This window comes from Xenopus tropicalis, chromosome 1 (assembly GCF_000004195.4).
Source record: "Xenopus tropicalis strain Nigerian chromosome 1, UCB_Xtro_10.0, whole genome shotgun sequence".
Taxonomy (NCBI): Eukaryota; Metazoa; Chordata; class Amphibia; order Anura; family Pipidae; genus Xenopus; species Xenopus tropicalis.
In genome coordinates this window covers 10,577,254-10,592,967 of record NC_030677.2, presented here as the reverse complement: position 1 = coordinate 10,592,967, position 15,714 = coordinate 10,577,254, and the positions used below count along the sequence as shown (strand labels likewise).

Sequence of the window (15,714 nt, the reverse complement as noted above, 5' to 3'; positions counted from 1 at the left end):
CCTAGAACAGTTACAGTATATTATAGCGATGAGTGAATCTGTCCCATTTTGCTTCGCCAGAAAATTCACAAAATGACAAAAAAATTGTAACAAATTAGCTAAACGCATTTTGTTTGTTTGTTTGTTTTATGCGACTGAGCCCATTTTGACGCGACTGTACCTGATTTGATGTGACCACACCCGAGACATTTTTTTGCCACACAAAGAATTTTCATGGATGTTTTGTGAAACAATTCGCCAATGGTGAAATTCAGAAATTTGACGGAAATCCATGCCTGCCGAAAAAATGTGTTCATCACTATTCACTTAATATAAAATTTAAGTTACATAGAAATATATAGTTAAGCCTTATAAATGATGGCAAATACACATGGTTTTTGTTTAAAAAAATATATTACTTTATTAAAACAGGTGCATTTATAAAAATTTTTAAAGTTGAAGCAAATTCCCATAAATTAAATTTCAAGGAAAATGATCAAAATTACAAGGGGCTGAATGCAAGGAAATCAGCTGGAGTCTCTGATGTGGTTTTGCACACTGTACCTCTAGTGTCATACCATTACTCATTACTTATTAATATATATACTGTACACAAAGTATTTTTGGGGAAATCATCCATTTTAGGAGAACATTAGTGATGTGAGCAAATCTATCCCGTTTCGCTTCTCCGTAAAGTTAGCAAAATGGCAAAATATCCAGAAAAAGAGTTTGTTGTGCGTCTTTTTTTTGGTCGCCCTCATCTTTTTTGGTTGCCCTGGTCTTTTTTTGACACGATCGTGCCCATTTTGATGCGACCGCAACTTTTTTTGACGTGTAACAAATTATTTTGCGATGAAGTGCCGCAAAACAATTCGCCAATGGCGACATGTGGAATTCCGCTGCGAATCCATGCCTAACGAATCCATGGATCTCTAAAGTGCCATTGAGCCCTATGGGAGACTTTCCTTGGGCCAGGTTGGAGCTGCAGAGTGCCTTTGAGCCCTATGGGAGACTTTCCTTGGGCCGGGTTGGAGCTGCAGAGTGCCATTGAGCCCTATGGGAGACTTTCCTTGGGCCAGGTTGGAGCTGCAGAGTGCCATTGAGCCCTATGGGAGACTTTCCTTGGGCCAGGTTGGAGCTGCAGAGTGCCATTGAGCCCTATGGGAGGCTTTCCTTGGGCCGGGTTGGAGCTGCAGAGTGCCATTGAGCCCTATGGGAGACTTTCCTTGGGCCGGGTTGGAGCTGCAGAGTGCCATTGAGCCCTATGGGAGGCTTTCCTTGGGCCGGGTTGGAGTTGCAGAGTGCCATTGAGCCCTATGGGAGGCTTTCCTTGGGCCGGGTTGGAGCTGCAGAGTGCCATTGAGCCCTATGGGAGACTTTCCTTGGGCCGGGTTGGAGCTGCAGAGTGCCATTGAGCCCTATGGGAGACTTTCCTTGGGCCGGGTTGGAGCTGCAGAGTGCCAATGAGCCCTATGGGAGACTTTCCTTGGGCCGGGTTGGAGCTGCAGAGTGCCATTGAGCCCTATGGGAGGCTTTCCTTGGGCCGGGTTGGAGCTGCAGAGTGCCATTGAGCCCTATGAGAGACTTTCCTTGGGCCGGGTTGGAGCTGCAGAGTGCCATTGAGCCCTATGGGAGACTTTCCTTGGGCCGGGTTGGAGCTGCAGAGTGCCATTGAGCCCTATGGGAGGCTTTCCTTGGGCCGGGTTGGAGCTGCAGAGTGCCATTGAGCCCTATGGGAGACTTTCCTCGGGCCGGGTTGGAGCTGCAGAGTGCCATTGAGCCCTAGGGGAGACTTTCCTTGGGCCGGGTTGGAGCTGCAGAGTGCCATTGAGCCCTATGGGAGACTTTCCTTGGGCCGGGTTGGAGCTGCAGAGTGCCATTGAGCCCTATGGGAGACTTTCCTTGGGCCAGGTTGGAGCTGCAGAGTGCCATTGAGCCCTATGGGAGGCTTTCCTTGGGCCGGGTTGGAGCTGCAGAGTGCCATTGAGCCCTATGGGAGACTTTCCTTGGGCCGGGTTGGAGCTGCAGAGTGCCATTGAGCCCTATGGGAGGCTTTCCTTGGGCCGGGTTGGAGCTGCAGAGTGCCATTGAGCCCTATGGGAGGCTTTCCTTGGGCCGGGTTGGAGCTGCAGAGTGCCATTGAGCCCTATGGGAGACTTTCCTTGGGCCGGGTTGGAGCTGCAGAGTGCCAATGAGCCCTATGGGAGACTTTCCTTGGGCCGGGTTGGAGCTGCAGAGTGCCATTGAGCCCTATGGGAGACTTTCCTTGGGCCGGGTTGGAGCTGCAGAGTGCCAATGAGCCCTATGGGAGACTTTCCTTGGGCCGGGTTGGAGCTGCAGAGTGCCATTGAGCCCTATGGGAGGCTTTCCTTGGGCCGGGTTGGAGCTGCAGAGTGCCATTGAGCCCTATGAGAGACTTTCCTTGGGCCGGGTTGGAGCTGCAGAGTGCCATTGAGCCCTATGGGAGGCTTTCCTTGGGCCGGGTTGGAGCTGCAGAGTGCCATTGAGCCCTATGGGAGGCTTTCCTTGGGCCGGGTTGGAGCTGCAGAGTGCCATTGAGCCCTATGGGAGACTTTCCTCGGGCCGGGTTGGAGCTGCAGAGTGCCATTGAGCCCTAGGGGAGACTTTCCTTGGGCCGGGTTGGAGCTGCAGAGTGCCATTGAGCCCTATGGGAGACTTTCCTTGGGCCGGGTTGGAGCTGCAGAGTGCCATTGAGCCCTATGGGAGACTTTCCTTGGGCCGGGTTGGAGCTGCAGAGTGCCATTGAGCCCTATGGGAGACTTTCCTTGGGCCGGGTTGGAGCTGCAGAGTGCCATTGAGCCCTATGGGAGACTTTCCTTGGGCCGGGTTGGAGCTGCAGAGTGCCATTGAGCCCTATGGGAGACTTTCCTTGGGCCCAGGTTGGAGCTGCAGGGTGCCATTGAGCCCTATGGGAGGCTTTCCTTGGGCTGGGTTGGAGCTGCAGAGTGCCATTGAGCCCTATGGGAGACTTTCCTTGGGCCGGGTTGGAGCTGCAGAGTGCCATTGAGCCCTATGGGAGACTTTCCTTGGGCCGGGTTGGAGCTGCAGAGTGCCATTGAGCCCTATGGGAGACTTTCCTTGGGCCAGGTTGGAGCTGCAGAGTGCCATTGAGCCCTATGGGAGGCTTCCAAAAACATGCACTGTAGGTTCAAAGTCAGAAAGGTTTTCCCGCTATTTATGATCGTTCGGATACGAAAATTTTGTGACTTTTGGATTGCCAATACGATATTATCGTGACTATTCCGATTTTTTCGTAAGCATTTTCTTGACATTTCCGATCATCAGAAATTATCGTATCTAATCCGAATTTTACCCATTTCGGGATTCAAACTCGTACTTTGATGTATCTGCCCCTTAGAGTGAACATAATGTGAAGTAATGGGCAAAATTTTCCGGCAGGCATGGTTTCGCTGTGAATTTCCAGATTACTCCATTGGTGAATTTTTTCATGAAATGGGCGGAACCAAAAATTGTTGCCCGCATAAAAACAAAAAAAAATATAAATTTTTTCAGAGAAGTGAAACGAAACAGATTCGCTCATCACTAATCATTTGTACAGACTGTATAATTCAAGTAAAGGTGTATCTTGGGTACAGTAAATAATCTAAAGCACATATTGCTGAAATTCTTTATCACATTTATACACTATATTCAGAAAATCAAAAATCTTTTAAAAGAATATTTTTAATAAAAGTATATTTCATTTGATAAAAAAAAAGTAGAGATCTAGAAAGTTTCTCTCTATCTACAATCACCACTTCCAATATGATCTATTAAGTGTTTTTAAGAATTTGTTTTAAATGAAAAAGAGACTGGCGTCAAGTCAAAATGTTTTTCCTGTGCTTGAAAACAATATATGTTGTGTTGAATAATATATGAATTCAATAATATTGACTTTTTATGTAGCTATAGATAAAATGAGAACTTTATCTCACTCAAATTATTTTTTGTTGTGCAGTGTTGGTGTATGTCCTCAATTGTCTGTATGAGGCTAAAATGCAGCCTGTACTTGATCCCAACTAAGATATAATTACCCCTTATTGGGGCAGAACAGCCCTATTGGGTTTATTTAATGGTTAAATGATTCCCTTTTCTCTGTAATAATAAAACAGTACCTGTACTTGATCCCAACTAAGATATAATTACCCCTTATTGGGGACAGAACAGCCCTATTGGGTTTATTTAATGGTTAAACGATTCCCTTTTCTCTGTAATAATAAAACAGTACCTGTACATGATCCCAACTAAGATATAATTACCCCTTATTGGGGCAGAACAGCCCTATTGGGTTTATTTCATGGTTAAATGATTCCCTTTTCTCTGTAATAATAAAACAGTACCTGTACTTGATCCCAACTAAGATATAATTACCCCTTATTGGGGCAGAACAGCCCTATTGGGTTTATTTCATGGTTAAATGATTCCCTTTTCTCTGTAATAATAAAACAGTACCTGTACTTGATCCCAACTAAGATATAATTACCCCTTATTGGGGCAGAACAGCCCTATTGGGTTTATTTAATGGTTAAATGATTCCCTTTTCTCTGTAATAATAAAACAGTACCTGTACTTGATCCCAACTAAGATATAATTACCCCTTATTGGGGGCAGAACAGCCCTATTGGGTTTATTTCATGGTTAAATGATTCCCTTTTCCCTGTAATAATAAAACAGTACCTGTACTTGATCCCAACTAAGATATAATTACCCCTTATTGGGGCAGAACAGCCCTATTGGGTTTATTTAATGGTTAAATGATTCCCTTTTCTCTGTAATAATAAAACAGTACCTGTACTTGATCCCAACTAAGATATAATTACCCCTTATTGGGGGCAGAACAGCCCTATTGGGTTTATTTAATGGTTAAATGATTCCCTTTTCTCTGTAATAATAAAACAGTACCTGTACTTGATCCCAACTAAGATATAATTACCCCTTATTGGGGCAGAACAGCCCTATTGGGTTTATTTAGACAAATAGTATTTACCCTGCTGTTTAGTGTTTGCTCAGACTGAAGGAATTTGCTCCTTAACGTAATTTTAAATTAGAAAAATGTTGTGATTGGATTTAATAGGATTCAAAACAAAGTTATTTTTCCTCAAATTAGTCATTTCAGCTCAGCGTTACAGTCAGTTTTTTTAACACGTTTACACCATTCCTAGCAAGCGGCATAAATACATTGCAATAACCAATGACACTGCAGATAGCATAGAATGAATCATAAAATGAACATATTTTTCCCAGACATTACAGTTTATGACAGAAATGTTTACCTTCGGATGCTAATCATACGCTGTTCCATGATGCACTTGTGCCGTCTTGAATCGGTGGGAAAAAGATAAGACGTCTTTTTAAAAACTTTATCGTCTTGAAACATTTGAGCCGTCTCCGGAACAGACTGAATATGGTGTATTTATGACTATAATAATAATAATAATATTTATCAGACTCCAATCTACTTAAACATGAATTTGATGTATGGTTTAAACATATTTTACCTTTATGAATATATGAAAACGTCCCCGTATGGATCCAGCCAATGGTTTAGCACGTCTGAAGTGAAGTCATGGCAAGAACTAAAGCCATTCAGGAAATGTTCCCTAGCTTTTAGTATATTGTAGGTAAACTTATAACTAGTATTTTGCATTTATTTTGCACGATTGTGTGATTATTAGAATTCCTATACTATCTATTTCTATTCTTCCACCAAACGTGCGGCTCCACCCATTTTGACTTCCCAACTGTTGCCTGCTTACTAAGGTTATCCAGCAACAAGATACAGTAGTTGTTGTAGGGTTGGACTGGAGCAGGGGTTCTTAACCTTCCTAATGCCGTGACCCTTTAATACAGTTCCTCATGTTGTGGTGACCCCCAACCATAAAATTATTCCTAAGACCATCAGAAATATGTGTTTTCCAATGGTCTTAGGTGACCCCTATGAAAGGGTCGTTCCACCCCCGAAAGGACCTCCATCACCGGCCTGATGTCCTCACCTGAGTACATGTAAGTGAAACTTACTTTTAACACGTAAGGGGAGAGACACTGGTGGCCAGGGGAGTGGCGCAGGGATTGGGTTTGGGCCGCCAGGGCCCACCAGGTTTTTTCCCAGTGCTCAGTCCAACCCTGAGCTATTGAAACTCACAGCCTGAGAGTTACCGAACATTTTCTTTTTTAAAAAACACAATGAAATAATGAATAGTGATGGGTCAAAAAATTAGTCAGGCATGGATTTGCGGCTAATTTCCACATTTCGCCATGGAAAAATTTGTCTTTCATCCAAAAATTGTCAAAAGAATTGTCTCGTGCAAAACGTATTGAATTGCGTCAAAAAGAATTGTGTCTCTGATCAAAAGAATTGTCTGGAGCCAAAAAGAATTGTCTCTAATAAAAAGAATTGTTGCGCACCAAACGTATTGTCACGATCGACAATTTTTTGACTCACCATTTTCCCTGTTTCGCAAATTTTTGCCGTTTCGCAAATCTTTTGGCGAAGTGAAACGCAACAGATTTGCTCATCGCTAATAATGAAGACATAGTGCAATATTCAGATGTCAACTTTGTACAAAAGGCGAAATTACCTGTTTATTAAGGTCTAGGCAGTTTGGAATTGTGTCACCTAAAAAAAATAGGGGGGGCTGTTAAACTTAGTGGTGTCTTTCCACTGGTAAATAGGTGATTTTGTCTTGAAGTGTGGAAAAGTTTTTTTTGTGAGTAAAAAATGGAATTTGTGAAAGACTTTGTACAAACAGATGTATCCGTATTCAATAATTGATTCACACCTTATTTTAGCATGAATACATTTATGGGTTTTGCTGCAAAATCAAGAACTCTTTAGGTTAGGGTTAGTGATGAGTGAATCTGTCCCATTTGCCTGAAAAATTCACGAAACTGCAAAAGTTTACAAAATGCATTGAAGTCATCGGGTGTTTTTTCACGGCAACCGCACAACTGCCCATTGGAGTCTAAGGGGCATCTTTTTTCGACGAAACCTGGTGAAAAATTTCACTCATCACTAGTGATGAGCGAATCTGTCCCGTTTCGCTTCGCCGAAAAATTCGCGAATCTTTCAAAAGATTAGCGAAACAGCGAAAAATTTGCGAAACGGCAGAAATGTCGCACGTCAAAAAAAATTTCGCCCGCGGCTATTATTTCATCGCGCGGCTATTATTTTGTTGCACGGCTATTATTTTGTCGCCCACGGCTATTGTTTTGTTGTGGGGCTATTATTTCGTAGCCCGCGGCTATTATTTCGTTGCGCGGCTATTATTTTGTCGCCCGTGGCTATTGTTTCGTCGCACGGCTATTATTTCGTCGCCCGCGACAATTTTTGGACGCATGCCGAATTTTTCCAATTTGCCAATGGTGAAATGCGGAAATTCGCCGCGAATCCATGCCTGGCGAAACATTTCGCCCATCACTACTCATCACTAGTTAGGATGTTTTTGATTTGCTTCTAAAAGGGAATGAAGAATAAAAACAAGGTTTTAACTAGTGATGAGCGAATTTTTTCGCCCGGCATGGATTCGCAGCGAATTTCCACATTTCAACCATTGGCAAATTGTTTCGCGAAACTTCAGTAAAAATGTGCAGCGTTAAATTTGTTAAGTGAAAAAATTTTGTTTGTCGTGAGTCTAATTGGGCGCGGTTGAGTCAAAAAAGTGCGGGCGACAAAGAAAAAATCTATGTGGGCTACAGAAAATAGACACGGACGACAAAAAAAATTCGCGCAACAAATGCATTTTGCGACTTTTCCCCATTCAGCAAATTTTCTTGCCCTTTTGTGCATTTTATGGCGAAACGGGACAGATTTTCTCATCACTATTTTTAACCTCGTATAAATGTATTATTTCATTCTCAGTTCTATAATATAATAACTGTTTCATCATATTTATATGTCAATATTAGTGCTGAGCAAATTTTTTTCGCCGGGCATGGATTCACAATGAATTTCCAAATTTTGCCATTGTTTTGTTTCGCAAAAATTCACTACAGAAAAATTTGTTGCATGTCGACAAAAAGGTTTCGGCCGTGTCAAATTGTGAGCAGTTTTGTCAAAATAGGTGTAGTTGCGGCAAAATGGTAGTGGCAAAATTGGTGCGGTTGCAGCAAAAAAAGATGCAGGCAACAAATGCATTTCAAAAATTTTCCTGACGTTTCACGAATTTTTCGGCAATGCGAAACGGGACAGATTCACTCATCGCTAGTCAATATCTACACACGTATATGCACAAGCCTCTTTTTGGCAGCACGCTTATGTTTTTAATAAATGCTGTAGCTTGATGTGTTCATGAGCCGATATATTTATGTCTGATAATGGAACTAATATAAAACCACACAACACATTTTCCAAAGTGCAGTAATCATAGCTACCAATCAGCAATAAGCTTTGATCAGTCTACTAGAGGCAGATAGTGATGGGCAAAATGTTTCGGCAGGCATGGATTTACGCGTTTCGCCATTGGCGGATTGTTTCGCGAAACGGATGAAGAAATTTGCCGCGGAAAAATTCACCGCACGTCCAAAAATTGTTGCCGGCGTCAAAAAAGAATAGTCGCGGGTGTCAAAATAATAGCCGCGGGCGACAAAAGAATAGCCGCGGGCGACAAAAAAATAGCCGTGCAATAAAATAATAGCTGTGCGACTAAATAATAGCCGCTGGCGACGAAACAATAGCCACGCAACAAAATAATAGCCGCGGGCGTCAAAACAATAGTCACGCGACAAAATAATAGCCGCGGGCGATGAAACAATAGTCGCGCTACAGAATAACAGCCGCAGGCGACGAAACAATAGCTGCGCGACAAAATAATACCCGCGGTTGACGAAACAATAGCCGCGCGACAAAATAATAGCAGCGGGCGACGAAACAATAGCCGCGCGACAATATAATAGCCGCGGGCGACAATTTTTTTTGTCGCACAACATTTTCGCCATTTCGCAAATTTTTCGCCGTTTCGTGGATCTTTTGAAAGATTCGCAAATTTTTCGGTGAAGCGAAACGGAACAGATTCGCTCATCACTAGAGGCAGAAACACAAAGTCACATTTCTGCTAATTGCCCTATGCATTCATCGGTTCTCCAGTGACTTGGTGACCCAAAGCAAAAAAAAAAATCTACAGTAGAAATCTGAAATTGCAGATTAAAGGGGATGTGATTTGTATACTATATGTATCATTCACTTCTATAGAAGCTTTTAGTTCTAATTCTGCCGTTATCTTTTCTTGAATGTATTCACTTGGTATAGTGTAATATTGTCACTTCTGAATAGCTGAGGAAATGGGCTGTGCGTGGAAAATATTTCTCTGGGTTAGAATACCGATTCGGAATTTTAATGGTTTTCTTATATCCATTACATTATGCTTTATTCAAAACCCTCTCATCTGTGAATGGATTCTTGTCTAACGAAAGAAAAATGCTCATGATAAATGACGTCTCCTTTATATTCAACATCGTTTTGGTTCCAAAAATAGAATTCTACAAAAATATTCACAAGGAAACTTAAAGCAGCAGCCATCATCTTTACAGAATATATACGTACATATGTACATATGAAATGAATTAGAAAAATCAAACGATCAACGATCACTTTGTGAAGTATTGTGGATTTCCTAATTTTTTTTTTTGTGCCGATTCCGTACATTTTAATATTATTTTCTTCCAAGTTTTTGAGTCTTCCAAAGCAACTGTCTTTCATTTTTCATTACGTCCATTCTTTGAGCTGAATTTATTCATTTTACTCAGCTAAAACATTCCTTGCGTTGTTTAAGCATTAGCAAATTGACGATACATTTCCTGGAAAATTCATTGGATTCATGAAAGATACTGTTCATCCGCTAACATTTATATCCGTGATATATTTTTTTTGATGATCAACAGTTTTTGGTTTCCTGGAGCTCAGTTTTTTTTTTTTTTATTAACCAAGGAAATTTTTGACTACTGTAGTTTTCTTATATTGGATCACTTTAATACTATGGGGCACATTTACTTGGGTTTTCTGGACTTGAAAGTCACATAAACTCGAGGTTGGATAAATTTGTATTAAACTCAATCATTGTTGTATTTATAAAATGTCACAATAATGCTGGAATCATTTGTGCAATGATTTCCTAAATTTTCAAGCTGAAAGTATTGTTAAAACTTAAAAAAAATTGCGTTTAAATGGACATTAATCTCCATGGCTCCTCTTTGTTTTTCCAAAACAGGAATTGCTCCGGCAGCCATTTTAGGAAAATTGGCGCTCATTCATGGAAAACAACAATAATGTGTTTAAGTTTCACTTGAAACTGGGTGAAATAGAAAACAATGATTAGATTAACTTCCCCTTGAAACTGGGTGAAATAGAAAACAATGATGGGATTTACTTCCCCTTGAAACTGGGTGAAATAGAAAACAATGATGGGATTAACTTCCCCTTGAAACTGGGTGAAATAGAAAACAATGATGGGATTAACTTCCCCTTGAAACTGGGTGAAATAGAAAACAATGATGGGATTAACTTCCCCTTGAAACTGGGTGAAATAGAAAACAATGATGGGATTAACTTCCCCTTGAAACTGGGTGAAATAGAAAACAATGATGGGATTAATTTCCCCTTGAAACTGGGTGAAATAGAAAACAATGATGGGATTTACTTCCCCTTGAAACTGGGTGAAATAGAAAACAATGATGGGATTAACTTCCCCTTGAAACTGGGTGAAATAGAAAACAATGATGGGATTAACTTCCCCTTGAAACTGGGTGAAATAGAAAACAATGATGGGATTCACTTCCCCTTGAAACTGAGTGAAACAGAAAACAATGAGTGGATTCATTTCCCTTTGAAAATGTGTGAAATAGGAAACAATGATGGGGTTAACTTCCCACCCTATTCTCCACTATTTGATTCCTCTACTATTCTAAGCCTCCATGGGACTAAATGGTACTCGACAGATCAAATCTGCCAATTTTTTATTTTTTTTTTTACAAAAAAAAGTTAACTGAACATCAATAAATCACAAATAAATCACAAATTTTCTGGGAAAGTTCCCATAAAACTCAAATTTTTCGAGAAAATTTGAGTACTGGCAAAAACATATTTGTGTATCTCAAAAATATCTATAAAATCGCCTTTTTCTCAAAATTGCTTAGTAAATGTGCCCCTATATGTATTTTAATCAAAGACCTGCAGCCTCTGCATTTTAAAAGTTTTCTAGTTTTGGAAATCTTATTGAATTGATTTAATACATTATCATTAGGGTATGAAAACGATCTTATTATTCTAAGCAACAAACTTTTATTTTTAATGAGACGTGTATTAGAGGAAGTGATGCGTGCAGACATTCGGGACAGAGTAGATTAAATCTTTCCATCAAAAGGGGGGATATACCTAGAGTTGCCCCCTGTTCAGTTTTAACCCGGACAGCACGGTTTTTAAAAGGGCTGCCCGGGTCAAAACCTCCTGCATGACTCAGTAACATTGACGCGGCAATCTGCCAATCACCAGGTCATAGCCCCGCCCTATTATGTCACGGCTCCGCCTTCTCCCCACCCAACAATGTCACGGCCCCGCCATTTTCAAATAGGTAATGATTATTAAAGTATTGCCTAAACAGCTATTGTGTCTGATTGGCTGCCCACAAGCATTTTATTTATTTTTTATTTCCCCATATCCTATTGTATTGTAATCACCCTACAAAAACTAGAATTAGTGTAGTCTATCAAACAGGGAGTCATCATGGCTTGCAAATGGAATACACAAGAGTAGCGATGAGCGAATCTGTCCCTTTTCGCTTTGGCGAAAAATTTACAAAACTGTGAAAAAAATTGCAAAAAAACGAAAGATTAGCAAAAATTGTTGCACACATCAAGAAAAATAAATAAAAATTTTTTTGACTCATTGACAAGTTTTTTTGATGCATGCCATTTTTTTTGCCCACGCAACTTTTGTTGTCGTGCACCAAATTTCTTGCCCTGCTAATTTTTCTGCCCGTTTTGCAATACAATCTGCCAATCCCGAACATGGAAATTTGCCACAAATCTATGCCTGGTGAAAAATTTTGCTCATCACTACATAAGAGGTTATATAATTAAGTATTATAGATTATTAATTGCTTAGGACATTAGGGTTTAGTGATGAGCGAATTCTTTCACTAGGCATGGATTCGCAGCGAATTTCCGCATTTCGCCATTGGCAAATTGTTTCACGAAACTTCCGTGAAAATTTGCAGCGGGAAATTCGTCACACAGAATTTTTTTTGTCGCGTGCCAAATTGGGCACGGTCCCATCAAAATTGGGCGCGGTCATGACAAAAAATAGACGCGGGCGACAAAAAAGACACAGGCGACAAAAAGTATTGAGTGACAAATATGTTTCGCAAATTTTTTGCCGTTTCACAAATTTTCTTGCTGTTTCGTGAATTTTATGACAAAGCGAAACGAGACAGATTCGCTCATCGCTATTAGGGCTTTAATGTTTAAAATTCAAAAAAATCCAAGTAATTTTTGTTCATGACTTGCTGCCATCTCAGTATTGTGAGATACTGGAAATAACAAATCAGATGAGTGGTTGCATTATTCAAATTCCACAAGACCATTACAAGCTACTTGCTGATTGGCTGTTAGTAATGAATAAGCTAGGGAAAAAATCTTTCTGTTTATCTGTTACTTCTTGTGCTTTGTTGGGGATTTTTGAGCAAAGTGCTTACAAATGAAATGAGTTTTGTTTCCTTATAGCTTTCAGAACTATAGTTTTGTATTTCTAAATCATAATTTCCCAACCTAAAGCTCTAGCCGAGCTATTGGCTGTCATGGGACTGGGGGAATTGTTTTTTTAAATACAGCTGGAAAGTCACGGCTTTCATACAACTGAACTCGGTTATTCATCCATTTCCTTATACAGCTTGGTAAACAGAGGCACAATATCAAAGGAAAACATTGTCACTATGTGATAAAATAATATTATTACATTATATTCACATTTTTCAACTTCTGTTTCTACTAATGAAATCTATTTAGGGCAACAAATGTGCTTTTATTGAGTGATGACTTTACCCTTGTCTGGAATAGATTCTTGCTATGGATGGGTGAATGTTCATCAGGTAACATAGTCTATGGCTGTGGCCAAATAGGAAAATACTGAAAAAACGAACTACAAATGTAGAAACGTAAATATTTTATGAGCTATATCAGCAGATACTATTCAGCACAACTTTGGTCATTAAAGAATTATTTACAGAAAACTATAACCCATGAAATCTGTAACCCAACTCATTACAAGTGACTACTGCCCAATAGAACCAAATACTTCTGCTGCCTCATCATCATCATTTATTTATATAGTGCTTCACAACAAATTTAAACAAACAGGGATCATAAAAGTTAACAAACAAAGGTATACAGGGTAACAATAGGATCAGAGGGCCCTGTTCACAAGAGCTTACAATCTACAGGGGATAGGGATACATTGAAACAAAAGGAGTGTAGATACTGATTGATGATTTATTATACATATATAAATGTCGGATCAGCTTAGATATATTGTATATGCTTCCCTAAATAGATGGGTCTTTAGGGAGCATTTGAAGGTTTGGAAGGAAGGGGAGAGTCTGATGGGTTGAGGAAGAGAGTTCCAGAGAGAGGCTGAGAGTTCTATAGACAGGGAGAGAGTTTCAGAGACAGGCAGAGAGTTCCAGAGACAGGCAGAGAGTTCTAGCGACAGGCACAGAGTTCTAGAGATGGGCATAGAGTTCTAGAGACAGGCAGAGAGTTCTAGAGATGGGTATAGAGTTCTAGAGATGGGCAGAGAGTTCCATATATGGGCAGCGAGTTCCAGAGATGGGCAGAGAGTTCCAGAGACAGGCAAAGAGTTCCAGAGACAGGCAGAGAGTTCCAGAAACAGGCAGAGAGTTCCAGAGACAGGCAAAGAGTTCCAGAGACAGGCAGAGAGTTCCAGAGACAGGCAGAGATTTCTAGAGATGGGCAGAGAGTTCTAGAGACAGGCAGAGAGTTCCAGAGATGGGCAGAGAGTTCCAGAGACCGGCAGAAGCCCAAGAGAAGTCTTGCAGTCCGGAATGGGAAGAGGTAATGAGAGGAGAATAGAGGAGAAGGTCAGAGGCAAGACGTAGGTTGTGTGAAGGAGTGTATTTTGGGATCATACTATTTAAATCCAAATTTACATTTTTTTATATCATTCATGGAGCTTGGGAAGCCATTTTTGTATTAAAATCCATGTACAGTCCTTCACCCATCCGTAGTGACATCATCGGCTGCCTCTAAAGTTGGTAAAAGTGCTCTACTCTTTTCTCTGGCTTCTTACATAGAGCCAGTCGAGAGACTCGATAACATCGGATCCATACTGGTATATGTGTAAACCAAAAAATCAATTAATCAACTTCCCCTACAGATCGAATAACACCTAATTGATCTTCTGTAATGCTGCATGAAATTTAAGCTGTGCATGTTACGTATTCTCCGAAGAGAAACTATTGGGTCATCGGCCCCAGTGTCGGTGGCGAATATAAACATAGTGATAATAACATTCATAAAGGAGAATTGCTGGATAATAGATCAGGGTAGGGATATCCAACCTACAGTTCCCACCTTGGCTGTTGAGGAGTCCAGAGCTGCAAGTTGGACATCCCTGAATATGAAGGTCGGATTCTTTTTAGAAACGAGAATCCGAGTGCATTTTTTCTTTGATCCTTTTTCTGTAGGACCCTAAGGTTTCCCTTCTTTCACTCTCTTACTCTTTCTCTCTTCTGTATCTCTTGGAAATCAGACTGCAGTGCAGAGCACTTTCACTACATTTTATGAAGTAGCAGGTGATGTGATAGCAGGAGGCAGGGACAGTCAACTTTCCCTCGACCTGCTCCCCTCCTGCACTGAAGGATCTCTTTTCGGAAGTGGAAGCAGGGACTCTACTATGGTAAGTCATTCTAAATTTCATCTAACTAAAGGTTTTGCATCCATTCCATACAAACCAATGTCCCTTAGATGATCTCTAAAGGGATCATTAATAATGCAAAACCGTATCTTAGTTTTTTTTTTTTTTTTTAATACATTTATCAAAGAATCATAATTAGGAGTAAGTAGATCAGCTGCTGCTTCTTCTCTATATTTCTTAAATGGTGATGTCGATTAAGTAGTTATCATAAGGGATTTGTTGCCATTTCTCCGTTTTGGAATGATAGAAAAAACCTTGATGGGTTATTCTTAGGTTTTTTTTTTTGTACCTTCTGTGGGCTTATTAAACCACCTGTCAAGATGTCAACAGCATTAAACTCAAGGACGGACAGGGTTATGTGAAGGTTGTAGATGTAAAATGTCTCCTGTTATACTCCTGTGTCCCGTTATACCAAGAATTTCATGATTTTTATAGTGTTCTTTTTCTTTCTAAATTACTGTTTACATAGCAAATAGTTTGCTCTATTCGTAAACCTACAAATGTATTTGTAGCTGTAATATTGGTGTGTAGGTGCCATCTCAGTGCATTGTGCCTGAGTCTGAGCTTTCAGCCAGCGCTACACATTAGAACTGCTTTCAGCTAACCTATTGTTTCTCCTACTCCCATGTAACTGGAGGAGTCCCAAGCCGGACTTGGATTTCTTACTATTGAGTGCTATTCTGATACTTACTGGGAGCTGCTATCTTGCTCCCTTCCCATTGTTCTGCTGATCGGCTGCTGGGGGTGAGGGGGGGGATATCATTCCAACTTGCAGCGCAGCAGTAAAGTGTGCC

At 40.7% G+C, this 15,714-nt stretch overlaps 1 protein-coding gene across 4 annotated transcripts in view; it reads left to right on the top strand.

The window, feature by feature from the left end:
* The window catches only part of ctnna2 (catenin alpha 2), a 1,024,232-nt gene that overhangs the window by 953,125 nt on the left and 55,393 nt on the right, over positions 1–15,714 (top strand). For 2 of the 4 annotated variants that reach the window (XM_031895802.1, NM_001097305.1), the window contains 1 exon segment: positions 14,756–14,902. The exons of the other annotated variants lie outside the window; for them this stretch is intronic. In XM_031895802.1, coding sequence (XP_031751662.1) covers positions 14,756–14,902 — 147 coding nt within the window. 4 annotated transcript variants of the gene reach the window in all.